The 26,362-nt window shown below is 42.9% G+C and overlaps 1 protein-coding gene across 1 annotated transcript in view; it reads left to right on the top strand.

The window, feature by feature from the left end:
* The first annotated feature begins 9,488 nt into the window (after window positions 1–9,488).
* Cd38 (CD38 molecule) overlaps window positions 9,489–26,362 on the top strand; it is a 46,981-nt gene continuing 30,107 nt past the window's right edge. The window contains exon 1 of the mRNA XM_036200872.1: window positions 9,489–10,091. Within this exon, the coding sequence (XP_036056765.1) occupies window positions 9,850–10,091 (242 nt within the window). The 5' untranslated portion in view covers window positions 9,489–9,849. The remainder of the gene's footprint in view (window positions 10,092–26,362) is intronic.

Raw genomic sequence — 26,362 nt, 5'->3', positions numbered from 1 at the left:
TACGTGTCTGCTTGGCACTCACTGCCAACACACAGGCAGTGGCATCCCCGTTCTTGGCTTCTACTCTTCTTCCCTGGATCCTGGCACCAGGGTCTTCCAGTTGCCCCTTGCTGCTCCTTGAACACACCTGGCTGTCTTCGGACTTTTGTCCTCTTGCCTGCTCTGTTTGTCTGTGCTACGTGACTACCTCACCTTTTTCAGATCATGAGACCTTCCTCAGTCCTCTAGGCCCAATCTTCCAATACCATAGTCCATCCCCTGTTCATCTGGTCTTCTTACCCTCGTCACTGCCTGGCCTGTGTTATGTATGGATTACTTTTGAGTGTGTCTATGACATGTCTGCCTCCTTTAGACTACAGGGCTAAGCATTTTTGGGTTCTGGATACCTGGTACTTAAAACAGCTCATATGATAGAGTAAACACTCAATAAATAGCTAATGAGTAATAGGGTGAATAAGTAAATAGAAAGGGAAAATGTTGCAATGAGGTATATTTATTAATGGTTTTGTAGTGCCTGATAGATACCTGTGACTTTCTAGTCCATAGGGACATAATTGAAACAAGGACTGCTTTGGTGTCCATCCACAGATTTGTGGAGGAGGGGAAACTTCCAGAAATCCAGGATGGGTATTGAAGAGATGGCTTGGGAGCTAAAAGCACTCACTCTTCTAGAGGCCTAGGGTTCAGTTCTCAGCACCCACATGGTATCTCACAGCTATCTGTAACTCCAGTTCCAGGGCATCTGACACTGCTCTATGGCCTCTCCAGGCACTGCAAACACACATGTGCAGGCAAAACACCCAAATACATAGAACAAGTTCATCTTTTCAGGAATTCAGGGAGTATAGGGTAAGCATGAGAACACATGGCAAGATCTTGCTGCCCATAAGGGGAAACCATAAAACTTGTCAAGACAGGCAATGCATCTATGGGGTCATCTGAAGATTCAGGAGAGCAAGGGCCCAGGGAGAGGATGTGGAGAGAAGGGAGCTGAAATGTCACTGAATTACGTAGGCTGAGGTTAGTGCTTGTCCAGGAAGTGGCTACATTGGCTTTCATGCACTCTGAGCTCTACTCACATAAAATAAACAGGCATTCTACAAGGAAGAGCAGGAGGTCCAGTGTCAAGTCCTGTTTACTCTTGAAAGATCTAGAAAAAAAAGTGCCTGGGAGATTGGGCCTTGCTCAGTTCCAGGATGTGGGAGGAGAAACATTGGCTGTCCTCTTGAGTCTGCTAGAAATAAAAGCCAAGGTTGTGACCTGATAGGGTCAGTAAAGAGGCTTTCCTGTTGTTTGTGAAGCTCAGCATCTCTTCATGGTCCTCCTGATTCAAGGATGCACAAAATATGCTGAAGAGACAGATCCCTACCAAGCAAAACAATCAGCCCTGAGCTTTCCTAGGTCACAAACGGCTCCCCATAGCTACCAGGAGCCACAACCCAAGAATGTCCTCAGGAGTGTCCACTTGGGACCATAAATCCTCTTCAAGGGCACAGTCAGCTTGTCCACTCAAGGTCTCTGGTGTCTTGCCTATGACCCACCATTCATAAAATGTTTCTGCATTGGCTGTATTGTTCACAAGGTGTTTGATGCTCTAAGATGCTGGCAGTCATTGCTGACGGAGAAAAGGATGATAACTACACAGCTGGTTGTAGCACCTCTGTCTTCTCTCTCCCTCCCTCTGCTTTACTTTCAGCAGACGAACAGCAGCAGGTGTTTGTCCTTAGATGGACTGCAGCCGGAGAACTGAGGAGGAACTTGGATTTGTGGACTAATGCTCAGCCCAGTGTTGTGAGCGAGGCAGTGAGAGAGGACTTCCTTCCACAGGTCTTGCCCAGGCGGCAGTCAGATGCTGGGCACTGTCTTGGTACTGGGGGTGCAGTGTTCTTGTGATGGTTTGTGAACCAAGGCAAGCAATGGCCCTGTCCTAGAGGAGGAACCTGCCAGTGAGAGGACTGAGGAGAATCGCCACCCATTTCTGGAAACTTAACCCAGGAGGTGTATCTGCTCTTCATGTACATGTTTTTACAGCAAGCCTGGGAGGTACAGAGACTGTATAGGGCACTCATGTTCAAGGAGCTACTGAAGAATGAACCTGGGTTCTTCTGTTTCAGAGGGGAAACATGCCTGGTAGGGACCATATGTGCAGCACACACATTCAGAAATGTGTATAGTTAAAGAACATATCATAACTACCTTTTCACTTTTTACTTTAATTAAAATATAATTACATCATATTCTCCCTTTCCTCCTTCCAACTCCTCCCATCACCCTGTACTCCTTCTCAAAATCACAGCCTCTTATTATTGTTTTACACACAAACAAAATATATAAATACAACATGCTGAGTTTATTTAGTGTTGTTTGCATGCATATGATTTTGGGCTGACAGCTTTGTCAGGTAGGGAGTTCCTTGACTGCATTGTATAGCCAGGTAGGGAGTTCCTCTCTGGGGGAAATTAACTCTCCCTCTTTTGACAGTCCTTTGCTACCTGTAGTTCTTTGTCTGGGGATAGAGCCCCATGAGATTTCCTCCTTCCATGGTATCATGTCTATCTATGCTGTTGTTGTACAGGTCTTGTTTAGGCAGCCATATTGTTTCAGTATCATGGGTATTTGCTTCCCTGTCATTTCTAGGGGACACAATTTAACAGCAGACTTCATGGTCCTCTGGCTTTATAATTTAAAAAAAAATACTAAATATAGAGATAACAAAATGTTGATAAGTATTGTGTATGTCCTGCATGATGAGTAACTCCTCTGCCCATCCCCAAGGCATCCTGGGATCCACTCCTTGCTTGAGGCTGTGTTTAGACGCCCATCCTCCTCTTCTACAAGCTTTGCTTGCTGTCCACAGCCTAAGGTAGCAACTTGTCTTCTCTAAGCTTCTCTTAAAGCTGCTGGGACTTACTGGCATCCCTCGTGCCAGCCACCCAGCTGCTGCAGCATCCGAGTTTACTCTTTGAACTGGTGTTGGAGGTGGTACCTAGGGAAGGAATTCTATGGAGTCCCAAGGTTAATCACATAGTACAGAAGAGGCATCCGTGCTTCAGAGCAGGTTTATAATCTTCTGGAAAGGCCAAGCCCTCCTACCTGACGACAAAGTCTGTGTTTTTCACTGTGTGACACAGTGATCAAGGCTCCTTTTCTGGGCTCTCAGCACCTAACATAGTGCCTTGAGTGTGGTGGGTCCTCAATATTTGTCCAATGAATGAATGAATGAATACTGTAATACACTATGCTTTGAGTCTCAGTGTGTAACTATGCCCAAATAAATCCATCATAACAGAACTGTGTCCATTTTAGGTGTGTAGATTCTCTCCCATCAGCCCCCACTTCAATTTGATTAGTTGCAACATAAAAAGATGAAGGGAACCAAGCCCCAATCATATTACAGCAGTATGCTATGGGAGGAAGAGATGGACAGTTTTTGTGCATATGTATTTTTCTTCTCTAAGTATGTTGTATCAGTGTCAGACACTGTGGCCATCTTTCAGAAAGATAAAATGCAAACTGAGAGTACTTACAAACCCAGTGAATTAGCAGAAGTCAAGGGTTACAGGCTCCTTTCAGGGTTCATTCTTTCCCATGTTTGTTATGTTAACAGAAAGAGGAACTAAAAGCCAAAGTTTCCTCAAATCACTGAGGATTAATTACAAGAAAGGAAGACATTGAAAATAACAGTTTTACTCATGTGAATATCAGGAAACCCACATTCTAGACACAGTGTGCATGTCACTTGGTACAATCTTTTTGGCTGGCAATATCTTCCAAAATTATATTTATACTTCGTACCCTTTGACCTACAAAGTCTATGATCTGGAGAATGTATACACTAGGATATAGAAAAATATTTTAACACAAGGATGTATACTGTAATGTTTAATGTAGTAACAGAGATGTAGATCACCTAAGTGCCCATGAATACAGGTCTAGTTAGGCAAACGGTGGTGTACTGGAATATCAGATATCATTGAAAAGATTTTGGTTCAGCAGTCAACTTATTGAACGCTGCCAATATAAGCAGCATGGGAAGAAATCCAGGTAACCAAGAGAACGTGCTATGCTTCTGTGACATAATGAAGGTCTGTCTATATATGTGTGGATGCACATGCATATGTTTATATATGTGTATATATATGTAAATATGTCTTATTTGTTCATTAACATAAGAAGAGGCTAAGGAAGGAAAAATTATTTCCTACATATATCATTTTTCTCCATGTGTATGTATCATACTTATTGTTAAAAGACAGTCCTTAGGGCAAGAGAGATGGCTCAGTGGTTCAGAGTGCTTGAGAGAATCTGAGTTCACACACCAGACCCCACTTTAGATGGCTCACAGCCATCTTATAACTCCAGCCCCAGGGAATCTGATGCCCTCTCTGACCTCCACAGGCTCCATAAACACATGTAGGCTCACACACACACATATAAATAAAAAAAAAAATAAACACATCTTTGAAAAAATTAGCAATAATCTTTGTAAAGGGATGGTTGTGGTCGGGGGCAGGTCTCATTTTGTTTTACAAGCAAGAAGGAGGTGAAGGTCTTTTACACAGTAACTGGTTTTGAACTTTGCACTTGCAGGCTACATGAAAGAAAACGCAGGGCACAGGGGTGAAAGAATGTGAGGAAGCACAACAGGGTCAGGGATAAGGGAGGCAACCCTGAGGCAAAGCAAGGCAGCATCTCATGTGCCACTTCCACACCTATGGTTTAGATCTGGCAGGTGGGAATAACTCCAGTTCTCAGGGGGGAAAAAAGGATACTTGGAGTAACCTGAGGGAGTCAGGTATTCCTTTGTTTCATAACCACTTCAGGACTTCAAGTTGAATTCCAGGATACAAAGAGGAAAAAAATCAATTGTTACTGACCACACCCTTAGCAACCACCTGATCTAGTGGGAAGGAAGCCTAGAAGAAACTCAAAAGTTGTGTTTGGTGGCTGGGTAGTTCATTTCTAAGCCTCTGAGATCTGTCTTGTTTCAGGAGATCTGCTGGCAGCTGTGTTATTCATCTAGGAGAGTGTACAACTTGGAGACCTACTGTAATGGTTAATTTCAACACTAAAATCATCTAGGAGACAAGCCACTGGGCATGTTTGTGGGGGATGTTCTAATTGATTGGGGATTTTCTAATTGGGGTAGCAAGATCCACCCTAAATACATATAGCATCATACTATGGGTTTGGAGCCCAATCTAAATGAAAAGAATGTGAACTGAGTGCTAGCTCTCTTTGCTCTATGCTGCCTGACTGAAGACACAAGAGGACCAGCTGCCTCATGCTACTTCCATATTGTCTCTGCCACGGTGGACAAGACTTTCAAGCTATAAGCTCACACCAACCTTCCTATTCTTGTTTTTGTCCCAGCAGCCACCAAAGCATCTAATACACCTGCCTCCATTTGGGAAGGCTTCCTGGAGAGTGTGTACTGAGACTGAGACCTGACTCAGCAGCGTATGGCACTTGTGTAGGTCAAAGGCAGAGGAGAGCTTGGGCTGACTGGGGACAAAGAAGACCAAGAGCACTGGAGGGCCACGGAGATTGGGGACCAAGTTGACTGTGGAAGAGGGATGAGATCAGAGGGCCCCACATGCTGTAGGAAGTGTCTAGAGCAAGCTGGGAAGTGTGAAAGACAGTTACATTGGGAAAATTATATTGTAAAGAATGACATCTGGACCATCTCTGTAGATGTGGTTCATAGAATGGATGGAAACAGGGCAGGCTGGATTTGGGAAAAGAGTTGAAAGCCACTCTGAGGTGAAAAAGAGAGGGGGTTGAGTTGGAGAGGAGAGCAAGAGCATCCTATTTTGTGACTCATTTGCAGAGGGACCAACCTCCCCAGGTGTTGTGTGGTGAGGGAGAGGGAAGTTCTCAGCTTGAGCAGTTGTGTGTCCAGGATATTGATGCTTATTACTTAAATAAAGAAGACCAGAAAGAACACAGGTTAGAGGATGAACTTAATGTTGAGTTTGACCTATGAAGTCACACAAGCTTAGACGTCCCCACAGTCCCATCGGAATCGTGGCGGTGACATCTTGTACGTTCTCACGTTCTCACTGTTTCTCATCTTCCTTTTGCTCTCACTTCAGCTTCTGTAGGACTTAGGAGCCATGGCTCACTATTAAAGTCCTGTCCTTGCTCAGTCTTTCTGCTCTCAGTGTGTGCCCAGTGTGAGGGACTGCAGGGTTTCCTAATGACTCCCACAATTCCTAGCTCTAAGCCCTAACCCCAGTGTCTCTGTGGAGGCAGCTCAATTACCTGTATAGAAGTAATTAAAATGAGATAATTGAGGAAGGGCTCAAACCCATCACCTGGTGTTTTCATACAAACTGGGAATTAGGTCACAGGCTGTTACAGAGAGACCTCCTCAGCTAACACAGACACAGAAGAAGGGACAGTCTGAAAGCCAAATGGAGAGGTTGCAGAAGGAACCAACCGTCGGACACCTTGACCTTGAACTTCCAGCCTCCAGAATTGCAAGAGATAAATTTCTTTTGCTTAGCCATCCAGTACGTAGTCCTTGTTATGGCATTTCTACCAGAGGACTGACCCAGCAGCTACTGTCCTTTTTCCGGTTTTTGTCTAAGCAGTGGGTGTGGTTGAACAAACAAACACTAGTTCACTAACTGGCCTTTCTTTGAACTTTTAGCATACACTGACACCCTGAGAACTGGTCCGCTCTCCAGCCTGATTAGTCTCCACCAGTGCTCTACTGTGCCTACAGGAGCTTTCTTTTTACTTCATGAAGCAATCAGGAGAGAACGCCCTTGTGCCATTATCATCAAAACTTCTAAAATCTCAAGCCCCAGCCATATTCTCCACCTCTTTTTTGTGGCGCTCCCGCCTACCCCCACCATGCCTTGGATTCCTCTCCCCCTCTCCTGCATTTGTCAAGTGTTACTGGACTAGTGAGTCAGCTTGTGAGCCTTCAAAAGTGCAGCAAGAGTCTAATCCTGGAAAAGGATGCTCTTTCCTGTATCCCAGGGTTACTTACTTTCTCATCACTGTGAGAAACTAGCCAACAGAATAATTGAAAAGAGGAAAAAGTCACTTTAGCTTAAGTTTTACAGGGTTCAATTCATGATCTCTTGGCCTTGTGCTTTTGGGTAGAACATTATGTGGCTTAGGAGAGTGGCTCACTTCATCACCAACCAGGAGGCACAGAACTGCACAGGAAGTTGCCAGGGATAACACAGCATTAAAGACCCATATCCAGTGACTCAATTCCTCCATCTCAGTCCCTCTTCCTAAATGTATAGAACCTTCCAAAATAGAACCCCTGCCTGAGTACCAAGAGTTCAAAATCAAGAACCTATAGAAGATTTTACATGTCCAAATCATGATGCCCAGCAGCGTCCACTTAGGTCTTTATTTCTCTGTTCCCTTCGATGTTAAACAAACAAAACAACTCTCCTTTCTAATGCAACTGCACTCTAACTTACTGATACCACATTCAGACTCTCTTATACCTGCTGTGCTGGGCTGTGCCCTTCTCATTCTCTGAGATGCTCCCTCTGGAGGATGGGAAGAAGAGTCAGCTTTAGAGTGTTTGCTGGTCTTGCAGATGACTGGAGTTTACTCCTAGCATTTACATCAGGCAGCGTCCAACCATTTACAGCTTCAACATCTCTGGGGGATCTGATGCCCTATTTTGACCTGTGTGGGCACCCCACCTATGAGCCTGAATGCACCACATAACACACACACACACAGAGACACACACACACAGACACACACACACACACACACACACACACACACACACACTGTTTTTTGTTTTTTGTTTTTTGTTTTTTTAAGTTCCCCTTTTTCAAGAAAAACTACTGAGCTGCTCTTCTCTCTTGTTCAGGAGTTATCCTTCCTAGCTCCCTTTGCTGGGATTCCTGTGCTTTTCTGGCTCCTGCTTCAAGCATATCCCTCAAGACTTTGAAACTTCTGCCTGCTGTCTGCTACACAGTCTCTTTGTGACCTTATGATCCTCTTTACAAGCCTGTGCTGAAGCTCAGCTGAAGAAGCCTCATGTACCAGGTCTACAACACTGGTCGCTTGTCATCACTCTGGACTTGTACCCAACTTTATCTCCTGTTTGGGATCTCGAACTTAACTCCATCTGAACAGCGTTCTCCACTTATGCCTTTTTCCCCAAACTGAAGCTACTTCATTCCAGCCTTCATATTTTTATACCCAGCAATAGGGTCCATCTTTTAATCCCTTCTTAGACCAAAATGGACTGGTGGTATCATTGACTCCTCCTGTCCTTGCAAACCACATGGCAAGTCATATTGCTTCTACTTTGGAACCATTTCCATGGTCTGATCACTTTTAAGTTTGCCATTCTGTTACTACTCTACAGGTAAAGACATGATGCCTGGTCCCTATGTGTCCATCTTTGTTCTCCAAAGCCAGACTGAGCCTTTTCCTTGGCACACGAGGTGACTCACTGACTTTGAATGGTTTAAAACTGAAAGGTGGGCTGGTGCGATGGCCCAAGCTGTACAGTCCTCTGCAGCTGTCAGGTCTAATGACCAGAGTTCAACCTCTTGGATACACATGGTATAGGGAGAGAAAGGACTCCTCAGAGTTGTCCTCTGACCTCCACTTGTGTGCTGTGGCATATATTCGCACACACACACACACACACACACACACACGCACACGCACATGCGCGCGCACGCACGCATGCACACCAAATGAATAAGCAAAATGGCAGCAAAGATTTTAAAATATGAAATGCACTAAAAAAAAAAATCCTCCTGTGCTACAGAACTGCAGAGACCTGCTCTCCTGCTACCTTCAAAACTATCCCCTCTCCATTCTCTAGTCTAGCTATGATGACTGCCTTTCTACACCTAAAAACAGGACAAGGGGCTTTCTGGCCTCAGTTTTTGCATCTAGTATGCCCTCTGCCTGGAAAATGACTATCCCATGGAAATCCTGTGTCATCCATTATGTGACAAGCCTCTGCTTAAGTAACAGATGTCCTCTTGGGAAAGGGCGGGGCAGGAAAAGCCACTGTATTTTGGGGTTCCCACTTGGGGTGAAGTATTAGTGCATATGAGACACGTTGCAAACATCCCATCAAATATGAAATCCCATCTCTTCAGCAGCCTCCTAGAAAAAGCAGTAATAGCGTATATTTATTCAGTAATCACTTATCATGTCTTAGGGATTATGCAAACACCTAGGAGATAGCCCATCTAATCATAGCAAACCCTGCTGGAAGGAATGTGAGTCTGCTTCAAGTCAGTCTAACTCATAGAGGCAGTTAACTAGACAGCACTTTTAACAGCCAGGGCTGGGTTTGAACTGAGACCTCCAGAGAGGAGGAGCAGACCAAAGCTGGCCACTTTAAAGGTGTTGGGGCAGGATTTTATCAAAGCTCCCAAGTAGAGGTAGGGCATTCATTGCTAGAGGGGGGAGAGGGAGAGAGGGAGGAAGAGGGAGAGAGAAAGACAGAGGAGGGGGGAGGGGGAGGGAGAGAGAGAGAGACAGTTGGGCAGACAGACTACCCTCCAGGGAGCACTTGCTGCCAAAGTGTCAAATGTACAAGTGACAGAAGGTGCTGCCCAGGCGGATGCCCAAGCTGCTTGTGCACCTGAAGAGGCTAAGGTGCCGGCTTCTTCTGGAGAAGGAGGCTCCGGAGTCTGGAGGGAAGCAGCTGGAGTGTCTGTTGACATCCTTAAAGCCTTATTGGTCCAGTTACCCCGTGGAACTTTGAAGCAGGGGTAGAGGGAAAGGAAGCAGATAAAGAAAGGGCAAGTGAAAGAAAAGGAGGAGGGGCGGGCTCCGACCCAGCCAGCGCAGTGCTCTCTTCCTGCCTAGCGGACGGTCTCCAGGAGCCCCATGGCCAACTGTGAATTTAGCCAGGTGTCCGGGGAAAGACCCTGCTGCCGCCTCTCTAGGACAGCCCAGATCTGTCTCGGAGTGAGTCTCGTGGTCCTGGTCGCCTCGGTAGTGACCGCGGGCATACTTCTGTGGCCGCGCGCACCCCTAGTGTGGAAAGGGAAGCCTACCACGAAGCACTTTCCTGAGATCTTCCTGGGACGGTGTCTCATCTACACTCAAATTCTCCGGCCTGAGATGAGGTGAGTTGGCATTTGAGGTACACACTGGGCACGGTGCACGGCTGGACACCGGGGAGGCAGGCTGTGACCCAGCTGGAGCTCGCGCTGGGGGGTGTATCCAGACTGTCCCAAACAAAGAGTCTTGTGTTGCGGGTCAGCTGGGAGCCAAGGGGCAGTGCCGAACAGGAATCGGATGAGCCCTAAGTCCCCTGTGCAAGTTACCAGAACACCGGCCCCCACCACCACCTCGGGGGTTGCATTTCCTTGCAATGAGGGCGCTGATCTGTGCTGAGCTCCACAAAGATGTTTGCCTCCCACAGCGTGTCTTGAGCTGGGCCTTTGGGGTCACCTTTGGCCACAGCTGCGCTGCAGGGACAGACTATGACTCGCAGACACAGGGACTTCACAGTGTCATTTGGCTTGTGGTTTCGATCTGCCACGGTCCATGCCCAGAAAGTTATGGTCACAGGCGACTCTTGACTAAGTAGCTTACAGAGCATGATGTGGGGCTTGAGGGAGTCAGAAAAGACAGATGTCTGCCTGGAGTTTTCTTTATCTTTATAAAACAGCATCCTGGAGTGGTAGTTTATGCGTGTAGCTCCAGCACTAAGGGGACTGGTACAGGAGGATTGCTGTGAGTTCAAGGTTAGTCTAGGCTGCACAGCTACATTGTAAATTCCAGGACTGGCTTGAGTTGCTAAGGGAAACCAGCCTTAAAATAAACACATTAATTAATTAAAACACACACACACACACACACACACACACACACACACACACACACACACAAGCCCAAACAGCATCCTGATTCTTTTCGCACCCAATCTTTAATAAAACAAAGCAAGACAGACTATAAAAACTGAAATATTACCCATCAGATAAGCTGGTGAACCTGTGCAAATGGTTGGGAACAGTGCCTTCGTCAGTCAGCTCATAGAAATCAGCCCTCATACCCACTTCCTCCTCCTATGTACAGCACAGGGGAGGAGGGCTTGCTGCATTTCTATCCCCTCAAGGTGTCTTAGCGTAGAACTGATGTCTGAACTCAAACAGAAAACACAACTGGCTGGGGAGGCATGCCCAGATGCCCACTTTCACATTCTGTCTTCGGATGCACAAGCTTCCAAGTGGCACAAGTTTGCTCAGTGGTTTGGGTCCTGGTCTTATTTGAAAATGTTCGTGTAAGAAGAGTCTCAGGGTCCTGATAAGTATTTTGTTTACAATTTTTTTTAAATGATCTTCGTTGTCCAATCATTTTGAGTAAATTCACTGTGCTTAGCAAACCGGATGTGTGGAACTGGCATGATGTGTACTTAGTATGAACCCTGTGGGGTGTAGATTCTGACAAGCACCTGTTCAACCTCTCTGCTCATGTGTATGTACAAGGATTCAGCAAGTACTAGTTATTTGTATTTGTCAAATCACAATCAATCTAAAAATAACAGGATTGATTAAAAAATTGTACACATTTATTTTATTTTGTGTGTGCATAAGTGCGCATGTGCACGTGCAAGTTTTACTGCATACGTGTGAAGGTCATGAAATCAGGTCTCTCCCTCACAATGTGGGTTATGGGAAACAAATTCAAGTCATTGGGTTTAAAAGCAAGCATCCCTAAAGACTGGTCTACCTTATTGGCCTAAGCTGTTAATTTTGTGAGGTCATCTTTTCAGACATCACACAACACACACACACACACACACACACACACACACACACACACACTCACACATTTTGTATGAATATATTAGTGATAGGTACTTATTGTGTTCCAGGCACTTAAAAATAACCAACTGCACCAGGCAGAGGTGGCGCACTTTAATTCCAGCACTTGGGAGGCAGAGACAGATGGATCTCTAAGTCTGAGGCTAGCCTGGTCTATAGAGTGAGTTCCAGGACTCACTGTGGTTCCAGGACTGGCTGTGGTGGTTATTAAATCGGTACATGCAAATCCACCTCATTCTTTATACGGTAGATGTAACCATTTCCAATGGACAACAATTTAACTACCAATATTTAATTATGTATCTTTATTACATTTGGGGAGCATGTGCCACAGGACGTGTATGGCCACTGAAGAACAACTTGGGTGAGTTCTGTTTCCTGCTGTGCAGGTTCTGGAAATCAAACTCAGGTCTTCAGGCTTGGCAGTAAGCCACCTTGCTGGCCCATTTTGTTATAATTTTTCAATCCCATTCATTCATTCACTAAATGTGTTTGAGCCCCTACTGTATTCCAGGCAGTGCTGTGGCTACTAATGGAGTGACTGAGTTCTGATTCTTGTGCTGCTTTCCTTCTGCAGTGAATGCCTTCATGTTTATACTGGAGCGTTCTGTATGACAGACGCCCAGGGATGGAATTCTTGGGTAAAATGGGATATTGTTCCTGTCTTAGTTAGGGTTTCTGTTGCTGTGAAGAGATGCCATAACCACAGCAACTCTTATAAAGGAAAAAAATTTAACTGGGGATGGCTTATAGTCCAGAGGTTTAGTCCATTATCATCCCATCAGAGGTAGGAAGTATGGTGGCACACAGGCAGACATAGTGCTTGAGAAGGAGCCAAGAGTTCTACATCAGGAATGATAGACAATAGAGAGAGAGATAGTTGGCCTAGCTTGAGCTTCTGAAACCTAAAGCCTATATCCAGTGACTTTTCCTCTAACAAGGCCACAACTCCTAATAGTGCCAGTTCCTATGAGCCTGTGGGGATTATTTTCATTCAAACTACCACAGTAACTATTTTCAGATTATTTATTTATTTATTTATTTATTTATTTATTTATTTATTTTGTTTTTCGAGACAGGGTTTCTCTGTGTAGCTTTGTGCCTTTCCTGGAACTCATTTGGTAGCCCAGACTGGCCTCGAACTCATAGAGATCCGCCTGGCTCTGCCTCCTGAGTGCTGGGATTAAAGGTGTGTGCCACCACTGCCCGGCTCTATTTTCAGTTTTAATGGTTTTTGAATTCCAGATGTTTCCAAATCCTTTCTGAAATAGTTCTATTATTTTACAGTCACACATCAGTCTACAGGGCGCACTTCTCAATCTGACCATTATTGAATGTCTTAAACTCTTTTTAATTCTGAGAAGAATAGAAAAACAGCATCTAAGTTTCCGGGTTTTGCCAGCAAGCCTTAGTTTGTGTCTGGTTTTTGTCCATTTAAACTTTGTTCAGATCTTCACCCTTTCTGTTGAGTTACTTACATATGTGTTTGGAGGGTTCTTTATGTTTCTAGATAATATTTACACACACATATACAAAGTGTCCCACAGCCAAGTCACTGAGACCTCTTTCCTATTGACACATTTTACTGACAACACCCTGAGTTTCTTTATTATCTTGGGGTTGATTCTTGTTTTGATACCCTTGTCAAGAAACAAAGAATGACAGTTTTATTTTCAAGCATAGCAAATTGGTGACATTTACTCTCAATTCTGCACTAAGAATTAAGAATGCTTCCTTCTCTGTGTCTGCACTTTCTCTTGTACAACTAAAAAGAACAGAAAAAAAAATGATTAGACTGTCAGCATTCTACTCTAAGGCTTCTGTGACAGCCTTAGGTTCCTGAGGGGTGTTATGCATCTTTACTTTCGCAGTTGACAGGGTTACAACATCTTGTATCACTTCTGCAAGGTGCTGCCTTTCTCCCAGCCTCCATTAACCACTTCCTGTGTGTCCATCAAGTCAACACGAACAGTCTCTCCTTGAGACCTTTCTTCTTCTGCCTGACATCCAGTGTCAGTACTGATGTCATAGGGTCTCCAGAGAAATGGAAATGGTGAGGAGGGGTGGAATTGGTCCATGTAATTGTGGAGGCTGTCAATCTAAAATATCTGCTGTCTAGGACAACAGGTTGGAAGCTCTAGAATTGCTGATGCTATAGCTTTAATCTGAAGGAAGTCTGGCAGGATCCCCTCATCTCCTGGAACTTTAGTCTTTTTCTTAAGGCCTGATAAGATGTGACCCACTCACAATTATGGTGGGTTGATGTCCTTTCTACCAGGTCCATGTTTTAAGGTTACTTTCATGTAAAAAACACCTTCCCAGTAGCGGGCAGATATGTTTGAGCACTTATCTTTGTGCCATGTATGGCAATGGCACTTCCAAAAATCTTGTTTCAAGATTTTTTGTTTTTTATTCAGAATCTTATTGCCAGGTACCCTTTTTCTATGTCTCTATAATAAACCACCATTTCCCAACCCAATGACTTACATAAGGGATCATTTAAATTTCATGCTTCTGTGAGTGGACAGGGATCTACTGGGGGCCTGCTTCACTCAGCGTCATCTGGGTCTGCCATCACTCAAGGCATCATTCAAGATACCTTGCTTTCATGACTGACCAGTTGGCTCAGCAGAGATGCCTCTCTTTCTCTCTTTGTTGTCTCTGCATGGTCCTCTCCACATGGTCCTTCTCTATTAGACCAGGGTCTCTGCAGGGTTTACACATTCTAGCAGCACAGTCTGATGGGTCCTCCTAAAGCTTTAGGCTCATAATTAGTATTGCTTCACTTCCACATGTCACAAAGCCAAGGCCAACTCAGACTTGAGACTAGACCAAAGAAACTCTACTTCTCAATGTGCGGGATAACACATTTGGTGGGTACCCTCAGCTCTTCACATTTTGCATGGGAGCATCCTTGTTTCTATTACTATTAGCTTTTTGTTATGATTGTTCTGTTACTACTTTTGCTGCCCTTTACAACCTTCTATAACTACATTCATAATGAAAATAATCTACCATGTGCCTCCTGCAATGTTACCCTGTTGGGTTTAGGAACTATTATCCAGTGATATATTTTGAACTCTCATACTAATTCTTGAAATACAATAAGCACTAAATATTGAGTTGAATCACATAAATGGCATATAAGTCACAAACAGTGTAAACAAAACCATAATAAATATACCTTCCCAATATCACCATATTCAAATCTATCAATTTGTGTTTGGGTTATGTAGACTGGAATGGGGGAGGGGACAGACAGCTTCTATATAGGTTGTATGATTTTGTGGAAGGGGGAGACAATGGTGCAATTGTTGTAATCAAGGCAACTTAGGAAAGAAAGCATTTAATTTGGGGCTTGTTTTTGCTACTGTTCTATTGTGTCAAAGAGACACCATGGCCACGGCAGCTCTTGTAAATGGAGGTAATTAATTGAGGGCTTGCTTATAATTTTAGAGGTTTAGTCCATGATCATCTTACTGGGAAGTGTTCAGGCATGGTACTGGAGTAGCCCCTGAGAGCTTGATATCCTGATCCATAGGTGGCATGGCTGGGGGGGGGGGGGGGGTGAGGGGCTGGCATGGGATTTTGAAACCCATCTAAAGGTGCATCTCACTCTTACAGCCCACTCTCAGTGACACACCTGCTACAACAAGGCCACACTTCCTAATCCTTTCCCAAGAGTTCATCAACTGGAGCACAGGGGGGGGCCATTTGCATTTATGCTATCACAGGGCTCACAGGTTTAGAGGGTTAGAGTCCACAACCATCATGTTGTGGAGCATGACAGCATGAAGGCAGGCATTATGCTGGAGCAGTAGCTGAGAGCTCACATCTGGAGACACAAGCATGAGGTGGATCAAAACAGACACACTGGTAATGGAGTGAATTTTCTGAAACCTCAAAGCCTGCTCCCAGTGACACACCTCCTCAACAAGGCCTCTCCTCCTAGTCGTTCCCAAAGAGCTCCACGACTGGGAACCGAGTATTGAAACATGATTCTATGGGAGCCATTCTCATCCAAACCACCATAAACTTGCTAAATAACCTTGATTAGCATCTGCTTGTCTCTGCCTCCACCACATTGAGTTTTAATAGGCATTGTGGAGATAGAACTCAGGTCCTTATGCTTGCAAGACCAGTACTTTACCAGTGGAGCCATCTCCTCAACACTGCAGCTTTTCTGGTTTTCATCTTTCTTACCTTTCTATTCTTTGTTAAAATTTTCTTATCCTCACAAAACTCATCTACCAGCTTCTCTGTGCTGGATATCAGGGTTAACATCTACTATCAACTTGATTGGGTTAAGTTCTATTTATAGCATTAGTAAGATGCACCTTTAGATGTTTTCTTTTGTTTTTTCGTTTTTTGAAAAATTTCCAGATAGCTTTAACCAAGAAGAAAGACTCATCTTAAACATGTGGGTAGGGGTGAAGCACCATCCATGGGCTGGGATCCTGGGCTGGACAAAAAGCAGGGAGGGAGGTAAAATATCAGCCATATTCTGGCTTTACACTTTCCCTTTCTCTACTTATTGGTCAGAGTCACAGGTTAAGCTACTCTCCTGCCTCCATGCCTTCCCTGCCATGGTGCAGTGGGCACCAAAACAAATCCTCCCTTAAGTTTTTTAAAAAATGAATTGTAATGATTAATAATGATTGTCAACTTGACAAGGTCTAGGATCAGCTAGGAGACAAATCTCTGGGCATCCCTGGGAGGGAGTTTTAAGATTGGCTTCACTGAAGTAGGGAGACCCAACGTAAATGTTAGTCTCATTCCAAGGGGTTTGAATGGGGACAGAATAAAGAGGAGAAAGCCACATAAGTACCCATATTAACCTCACCATGCTTTTGACTGTGGAAGCAATGTGATCAACCTCTCTCTTCTGCCATCATGATAGACTATGACCTCGAAGTACGAACCACAAGAAAACCTTCCCCTTTAAAGTGTCTTTTGTCAAGTGTTTTCAAAAGGAAGTCAATAAATACATCAGTTATTTGTTCTCAGTGACAATAAAAGTAACTTATATACATGGGATTTGAACCTGGGCTCTAGGTGTGCTCAGCACACACTCTATGGATACGCTACACTCCCTGCCCCAAGGGAAGATGAATATCAAAGCTTGGCTTCAAAGATGAAATTCAACTCTCTAAGTTGAACCAGGGGCATTAGATATAGACTATGATTGAAGAATCACCCTTGGTGTCCCTATCCTGAAGGATACACTTAGAAGCTATATTCTGACTAAGATGGCCCTAGACATGTGGAGAGACACATACCCAGGATTCACCAGAGTGTGCACAGGCTGTCATCACTGACAATAGTTCTTAGCACCGTGGGAGAGTGTTAAGTGTTCATGTGACAGTCAGTGCGCAGAGTATATGCAAAGTAGGAGAGAACCTGAAGGTGGAGTGGAGATGCAGCACACAGAAGTAGATGGGTCTCTAGAGAGGGGCCTGGTTGGTATGACTTAAATCCCGTGGTTCTCCCATCTTGGTGAAGATCAGCTTCCCCCATAGATTTTGTGGATGTCAGCCACTGATGACAGTTGCCGACACTGGAGGTCCAGGCAAGACTACAGGGATATAAACAACACGCATATGAAAGAGCCCTTCACCACAGCCACAGGATACTGAGAGCCAAAGAGGTGGGGTTCGAATTCACCTTACCACCCCTACTTACCTCATATGTTGTTCAGCATATTCTGGTCTCCTTGTCAAAGCCTTTCAAATTGAAATTCACTTATGTCAATATCAAGATGGCTGGACCCAAATGTAAATGATAAAAGAATCAGAGAACATTCTCCTCTGTTCTTCTGATTGATTTTTTTTTTTTTCTCATGTTGGCTGGCTTTTCTGACCCCTTTGTTTTCAGGTTACAATTTTTAAAATTATCCTTTGCTTCTGCTTTTTCAAAATGTCTGGGTTTTCTGAGAGGCCAAGTCTGCTCATTTTACTTCTCTATGGTTTGCACTTCCATAAACTCAGCGTTTTGTTTAACTCTTGATAAAAGTGAATTGGTACAAACACAGGGTGAAGACTTCCTGGTCTTGGACGGAAGTGCCAGACCAGTGAACCAAAATAAACCCATCCTTTTCATGTAAGATTGTGTCAGGCATTTCATTATGGCAATAGAAAATGTTCGATCAGAGAAAAGTCTAGAACAACTACAAGATTCAACAGCAGATGGTCCACCTTCTCACAATTTAAAAATGGTTTTCAAAGTGTAAGTTTCTACAAGAGCGTGACTTTCATAGCACAGAGGTCTACACACATTATTAGAGATTCATTTACTCATTTGTGACTGCCTTGAAAGTGACTAGGTGAAATGTAACTAGAACAGAACTTGGAGCCAGAGCGATCTGACTTTAAATATTCATTTGTGATGAAGTCAATAAATTGATAAATTCACTTCAAAGAATATTTTGAGGCACTTTGTATACACTAGTACTTAGAGTGAATATTGGACTTAGACAGATAGGTTAGACATAAAACTGGCTAATGTTCCAGAAGGCAATATGAAGCAGATACTCCATGATTATCTTATTGCACAAAAATTATTTGTATCTCAAACAGTCAAGGATAACAAACTACCCTCTAACTTAAAAGGTTGGAGCTATAACTTCATATGAAAGGAAAGGAAAACCATGTTTCACTAGGTAATTGTCTTTTGAGTAAATATTTCCAACAGTACCTGTCTTACCCTGTTGCTACTAGTAAATAAAGTATAGGAGGTCTGTCTAGAAGTAGATGAAGGAAAGAAAAGTGCAGCTCACAACTTCAGAAGTCTAAGAACACAGTGCTGTAGCTCCTGGACTCTGATGAGGACTTTCTGGCTACATCATAGCATGGCAGGCGGCATTATGATGATGATAATTGTAGAAGATATCTCTCAGTCACACAGGAAGCCAGAGAATAGAGAGGTAACACCCGATCCTCACAGGAACTAATTCCCACCTTCAGAACAGGATTAGTTTATTCTGAGGGTGATTACCCATGACTTAAACATTTTCTATGAGGACCTATCTCTTTTTTTTTAAATAAATAATTTTTCTTTATTATTATGTGTTTTAAATTTTATACATCAGCCATGGGTTCCCCTGTCCTCCCCCCTCCCGCCCCACCCACACCTTCCCCCCAGCCCCTCCCCTCCATTCCCATGTCCTCCAGGATCAAGGCAACCCTGGGGATTCATTTAAACCTGGTAGATTCAGTACAGGCAGGTCCTGTCACCTCCTTCCAGACTGAGCAAAGTGTCCCTGTGTAAGCCCAAGGTTTCAAACAGCCAGCTCATCTCATGCACTAAGGACAGATCCTAGTCCCACAGACTGGATGCCTTCCAAGCAGATCAAGCTATTCAATGGTCTCACTTACCCAGAGGGCCTGATCCAGCTGGGGGCTCCACAGCCGTTGGTTCATAATTCATGTGCTTCCATTCGTTTGGCTATTTGTCTCTGTGCTTTTTGCAATCTGGGATTCAACAATTCACGCTCTTGCAGATCCTCCTCTTTCTCGACAGTTGGACACCTGGAGCTCCACCTGGAGCCTGGCTGAGGATCTCTGCATCCACTTCCATCAGTTATTGGATGAGAGTTCCAAGACGACTGTTCCGGTGTTTGGCCATCTGATCACCAGACTAGGTCAGATCAGGCTTTCTCTCGACCATTGCCAGCAGTCTACTGAGGATATATCATTGTGGATTTCTGGGGACCTCTCTAGCACCCTGCCTATTCCTGGTCTCATGTGGTCTTCATTTATCATGGTCTGTTATTCCTCATTCTCCCTTTCTGTTCTTGATCCAGCTGGGATCTCCTGCTCCCCTAAGCTTTCTTTGCCTCAAATCTTGCCCTTCATTACTCCCACTGTCGTCCAGGTTGTTCATGTAGATCTCATCCATTTCTCTGTCATTGGGTGATCCTTGGGTCTTTCCTAGGGTCCTGTTTTCTAGGTAGCCTCCCTGGAGTTGTGTAGCAGTCTAGTCATCTTTGTTTTACATCTAGTATCCTCCTATGAGTGAGTACATACCATGTTTGTCCTTCTGAGTCTGGGTTACCTCACTCAGGATGATTTTTTCTAGATCCAGCCATTTGCCTGCAAATCTCATGATGTCATTTTTTTCTCTGCTGAGTAGTACTCCATTGTGTATATGTACCATATTTTCTTTATCCATTCTTCAGTTGAAGGGCATCTAGGTTGTTTCCAGGTTCTGGCTATTACAAACAAAGCTGATACAAACATAAATGAGCAAATGCCCTTGTGGTATGATTGAGCATACCTTGGGTATATGCCCAAGAGTGCTATAGCTGGGTCTTGGGAGAGATGGATTCCTAATTTTCTAAGGAAGCGCCATATTGATTTCCAAAGTGGCTCTACAAGCTTGCATTCCCACCAGCAGTGGAGGAGAGTTCCCCTTGCTCCACATCCTCTCCAGCATAAGCTGTCTTCTGTGCTTTTGATCTTAGCCATTCTGACAGGTGTAAGGTGGTATCTCAGAGTCATTTTGATTTGCATTTCCTGGATAATTAGGGATGTTGAGCAATTCCTTAAATGTCTTTCAGCCATTTGAACTTCCTCTGTGGAGAATTCTCTGTTTAGTTCTATAGCCCATTTCTTAATTGGACTGTTGGGCATTTTGATGTCTAATTTCTTAAGTTCTTTATATATTCTGGATATGAGCCCTCTGTCAGATGTGGGGTTGGTGAAGACCTTTTCCCATTCTGTAGGCTGTCGCTTTGTCTTGTTGACCATGTTCTTTGCTCTACAAAAGCTTCTCAGTTTCAACTGGACCCATTGATTGATTGTTTCTTTCAGTGTCTGTGCTACTGGTGTTATATTTAGAAAGTGATCTCCGGTGCCAATGCATTCAAGAGTACTTCCTGCTTTCTCTACTATCAGGTTCAGAGTAGCTGGATTTATGTTGAGGTCTTTGATCCACTTGGATTTAAGTTTTGTGCACGGTGACAGATATGGATCTATTTTCAGCCTTCTACACATTGACATCCAGTTATGCCAGCACCATTTGTTGAAGATGCTTTCTTTTTAACATTGTACATTTTTGGCTTCTTTGTCAAAAATTATATGTTCATAGGTGTGTGGGTTAATGTCAGGGTCTTCAATTCGATTCCATTTGTCCACATGTTGGTTTTTATGCCAGTACCAAGCTTTTTTTTTTATTATAGTAGCTCTATAGTAGAGCTTGAGGTCGGGGATTGTGATGCCTCCAGAGGTTGTTTTATTGTACAGGGTTCTTTTGGCTATCCTGGGTTTTTTGTTTTTCCATATGAAGTTGAGTATTATTCTTTCCAGATCTGTGAAGAATTGTGTTGGTAATTTGATGGGGATTGCGTTGAATCTGTAGATTGCTTTTGGTAAGATCGCCGTTTTTACTATGTTAATCCTGCCTAGCCATGAGCATGGGAGATCTTTCCATTTTCTGACATCTTCTTCAATTTCTTTTTTCAGGGACTTAAAGTTCTTGTCATATAGGTCCTTCACATGCTTAGTTACAGTAACCCCAAGGTATTTTATAACATTTGTGGCTATTGTAAAGGGTGATGTCTCTCTGATTTCCTTCTCAGCCTGTTTGTCTACTGTATATAGAAGGGCTACTGATTTTTTTGAGTTGATCTTGTATCCTGCAATGTTGCTGAAGGTTTTTATTAGCTGTATCAGTTCCTTGGTTGAATTTTTGGGGTCACTCATGTATACTAACATGTCATCTGCAAATAGGGAGAGCTTGACTTCTTCCTTTCCAATTTGTATCCCCTTAATCTCTTTATGTTGTCTTATAGCTCTGGCTAGAACTTCAATTACTATATTGAATAAGTAGGGGGAGAGGGGACAGCCTTGCCTTGTTCCTAATTTTAGTGGTATTGCTTTGAGTTTCTCTCCATTTAATTTGATGTTGGCTGTTGGCTTGCTGTAGATTGCCTTTATTATGTTTGGGTATGCTCCATGTATTCCTGATCACCCCAAGACCTTTTTCATGAAGGGGTGTTGGATTTTGTCAAATGCCTTTTCAGCATCTAGTGAGATGATCATGTGATTTTTTTTTTCCTTGAGTTTGTTTATATGGTGTATTACATTGACGGACTTTCGTATGTTGAACCACCCTTCCATCCATGGGATGAAACCTACTTGATCATGGTGGATAATTGTTTTGATGTATTCTTGGAATCTGTTTGCCAGAATTTTATTGAGTATTTTTGCATCAACGTTCATAAGGGAGATCGGTCTGTAGTTCTCTTTCTTTGTTGCATCTTTGTTTGGTTTGGGAATCAGGGTAATTGTAGCCTCATAGAAGGAGTTTGGTAATATGCCTTCTTCTTCTATTGTGTGGAACAATTTAAAGAGTATTGGTATTAAGTCTTCTTTGAAGATCTGGTAGAATTCTGCAGTGAAACTATCAGGTCCAGGGCTTTTTTTGGTTGGGAGACTTTTAATGACTGATTCTATTTCCTTAGGGGTTATTGGACTATTTAAATGGTTTATCTGGTCTTGATTTAACTTAGGTATGTGGTACCTATCCAGAAAATTATCCATTTCTTTTAGATTTTCCAGTTTTGTGGAGTAGAGGTTTTTGAAGTATGACCTGATGATTCTCTGGATTTCCTCATTGTCTGTTGTTATGTTCCCCCTTTCATTTCTGATTTTGTTAATTTGGATGCTCTCTCTTTCTGTCTTTTGGTTAATTTGGATAAGGGCTTGTCTATCATGTTGATTTTCTCAGAGAACCAACTCTTTGTTTCATTAATCCTTTGTATTGTTCTCTTTATTTCTATTTTATTGATTTCAGCTCTCAATTTGATAATTTCCTGGCATCTGTTCCTCCTAGGAGACTTTGCTTCTTCCTGTTCAAGGGCTTTCAGGTGTGCTGTCAAGTCACTAGGGTGAGATTTCTCCAGCTTCTTTATGTGTGCATTCAGTGCTATGAATTTCCCTCTTAGCACTGCTTTCATAGTATCCCATAAGTTTGGGTATGTGGTGTATTCATTTTCATTGATCTCTAGGAAGTCTTTAATTTCTTTCTTTATTTCTTCCTTAACCCATTGGTGATTCAGTTGAGCATTGTTCAGTTTCCATGAGATTGTAGGATTTCTGTAGTTTTTTCTGTTGTTGAAATCTAACTTTAAAGCATGTTGGTCTGACAGAACACAGTGGGTTATTCCAATTGTTTTGTATCTGTTGAGATTTGCTTTGTGGCCAAGTATGTGGTCGATTTTAGAGAAGGTTCCATGGGGTGCTGAGAAGAAGGTATATTCTTGTTTGTTTGGGTTGAATGTTCTGTAGATATCGACTAAGTCCATTTGTGCCATAACATCAGTTAAGTCCATTATGTCTCTGTAAAGTTTCAATTTGGCCGATCTGTCCAGAGGTGAAAGTGGGGTGTTGGAGTCTCCCACTATTAATGTGTGGGGTTTTATATGTGATTTAAGCTTTAGTAATGTTTCTTTTACATATGTGGGTGCCCTTGTGTTTGGGGCATAAATGTTCAGAATTGAAACTTCATCTTGGTGGATCTTTCCTGTGATGAGTATGTAATGTCCTTCATCATTTCTTTTGATTGATTGTAGTTTGAAGTCTATTTTGCTGGATATTAGGATGGCTACACCAGCTTGCTTCTTAAGACCATTTGATTGGAAAGTCTTTTCCCAGCCTTTTATTCTTAGGAGGTGTCTGTCTTTGAATTTTAGGTGTGTTTCTTGTATGCAGCAGAAAGATGGTTCCTGTTTTCGTATTCATTTTGTTAGTCTGTGTCTTTTTATAGGTGAATTAACTCCATTGATATTAAGGGATATTAATGACCAGTGATTGTTCGTTCCTGTTGTTATTTTTATTTTTTGGTGGTAGTGTGTGTGTACTTCTCTTCTTTGGGGTTTACTGCTGTGGTGTTATCTATTGCCTGTGTTTTCATGGGTGTATCTGCCTTCCTTAGGTTGGAATTTTCCTTCTAGTGCTTTCTGTAGGGCTGGGTTTGTGGATAAGTATTGTTTAAATCTGATTTTGTCTTGGATCTCCATCTATGATGATTGAAAGTTTTGCTGGGTATATTAGTCTAGGCTGGCATCCATGGTCTCTTAGTGTCTGCATTTTATCTGTCCTTGTCCTTCTGGCTTTCAAAGTCTCCATCGCGAAATCAGGGGTTATTGTGATGGGTTTGCCTTTATAAGTCACTTGGCCTTTTTCCTTTGGTGCCCTTAATATTCTTTCTTTATTCTGTATGTTTAATTGTTTAATTATTATGTGGCGGGGGGACTTTTTTTGGGGTCTAGTCTGTTTGGAGTTCTATAGGCTTCTTGTATTTTCATAGGCATTTCCTTCTTTAAGTTGGGAAAGTTTTCTTCTATGATATTATTAAATACATTTTCTGTGCCTTTGAGTTGGTCTCCTTCTCCTTCCTCTATCACTATTATTCGTAGGTTTGGTCTTTTCATGGTGTCCCAAATTTCTTGGACATCGTGGGTCATGACTTTGTTGGTTTTAGTGTTTTCTTTGACTGATGAATGTATTTCTTCTACAGTATCTTCAACACCAGAGATCCTCTCTTCCATCTCTTGCATTCTGTTGGTTATACTTGCCTCTGAAATTCCTGTTTGTTTACTCAGATTTTCTATTTCCAACATTCCTTCTGCTAGTGTCTTCTTCATTTTTTCTATTTTCCTCTTCAGGTCTTGGATTGTCTTCCTTGCTTTTCCATGATTTTCATTCAAGGATTTATTGTTTTCTTCTGCATTAATTGTTCTTTCCTCTAGTTTTTTATAGCGTTCTTCCCATTTTTTTGTTTGTCTATTCCTCTACTTTACTTTAGATTTTTCTATATAAGTTTCTAGCCTTTTCATGGTGTTACTTATAAGGTTGTTTTCTTCTTCTTCTTCTTCTTCTTCTTCTTCTTCTTCTTCTTCTTCTTCTTCTTCTTCTTCCATCCCATGATGCTCAGGTCTAGCTGTTGGAGAAGGGATAGTTTCTGGTGATGCTGTATTGCTCTTTATTTTGTTGTATGTACTTCTGCCTTGACGTCTGCCCATCTCCTCTTGTGTTCGTTCTTGGTCTTATCAGAGTACTTGGTCCAGAGAGAGTTGACAGATTTAGGGAGCCTCTCTCTGGTCCAGATGGAAGTTCTGGGCCAGATGGGAGCGCTGGACCAGATGAGAGTGCCGGCTGGATAGGAGCTGGGGGGGCTGGACTCTGAGTCTCGGGAAGTCCCTGATGTCTCCTTATTTTGTCCAGATGGGAGCTTCTCTTGGAGGACCTATCTCTTCTCTTAAAGGTCCCACAGTCTCAACACTGCCACATAGTGGGCCAAGCTCCCAACATGGAAACCCTTCAGAGACCATATCCTAACTATGGCAACATTACAATATGACATTACAAACAAATGCTGTCTATCTTTTGGGCTTAATTTGGTCTTCCTTCTAAGTTTTAAGTATTTTGTAAAATATTCATTCATGAATACTGTCATTCCTCTGTACCTATCGGGAGCTGGTCTTAAGATTCCCAGGACTCTCAGAAGGCTATCAAAATCTGCGTGCTAAAAAATCTTCTATATAATCCTGAGATATTTGCATATAAACTTCACTTTGTCACTTATATTTTATGTCTTCTCTGGGTTTCTTAAAAACTTAATACAACACAAAGGCTACATTAGTTGTTATTATGTCCTGTAGTCCAGAGAATGATGTCAAGAGGGAAAATGTATATGTGTTTAGTATAGAGGTAACTTATTCTGAATACTTTCAATCTGCAGTGGTTTCAGTTCACAAGTGTGTCAGCCACATGTACCAAGGGCCAGCTGCATTTCTAAATGTTTGCAGATCCTTCTGGTTTCTAACAGTGAACAAAACACACAGGATTCTTTTAATTTCCAGAACTTATAGTCTCACAGCAGAGGTAGACATGAAACAAAACAAGAACATATACACTATAGGCAAGTGGTGGGAAGAGCTGGAGAGAATGTGGAAGAGGGTTTACATTTTCAATTATGGGAGGACAAGGGCAGCTGCCCTGCCAGGTGGCATTTTAGTAGTGTCCAGGCTGTGTTTAATCTTCCAGGATTTTCTTAAAGACACAATATAACTTGGATGTGTTCTAATGCAGAGTCATGTTTTACACTGTACAGAGTACAGTAAGTTTTCTTTGACTTATTACCATTTCCTCTCTATTTACAGATATCAGTTAGTATACGGAACAGAACAGCCATTCGGCTTAGGATTTTCCACCCTCTGGGTTTGGATGGTTACATTCTTGTGGTGTTATTTGTTTATTTTTATGCTTTGCTTTATTATCACTGAATGTGTGTGCATGATGTGTGCGAGTGTGTGAGTGCACATATGCATGGGTACACATGTGTCATGGAGCAGGGGTGGAGGTTGGTTTTCTCCTTCCATCTTCATGGGTGTCCCATGGAACACACTCAGGTTGTCAGGCATGTGCAGCTCACGCTTTGATCTTCTGCATCACCTCACTGGGCTCTGTGGTGCTGTTTAACATGCTCTTCTAGAAGCAGCGTTGGCTAGAAACTGACAGCCAGGTTTGAATCAGTTAGACTTGGGATTGGAGCAGGAATATCTC

Source organism: Onychomys torridus, chromosome 10 (genome assembly GCF_903995425.1).
Source record: "Onychomys torridus chromosome 10, mOncTor1.1, whole genome shotgun sequence".
Taxonomy (NCBI): Eukaryota; Metazoa; Chordata; class Mammalia; order Rodentia; family Cricetidae; genus Onychomys; species Onychomys torridus.
Note: the sequence above shows the minus strand (reverse complement) of the source record. Positions and strands in the feature narration are given on the sequence as shown.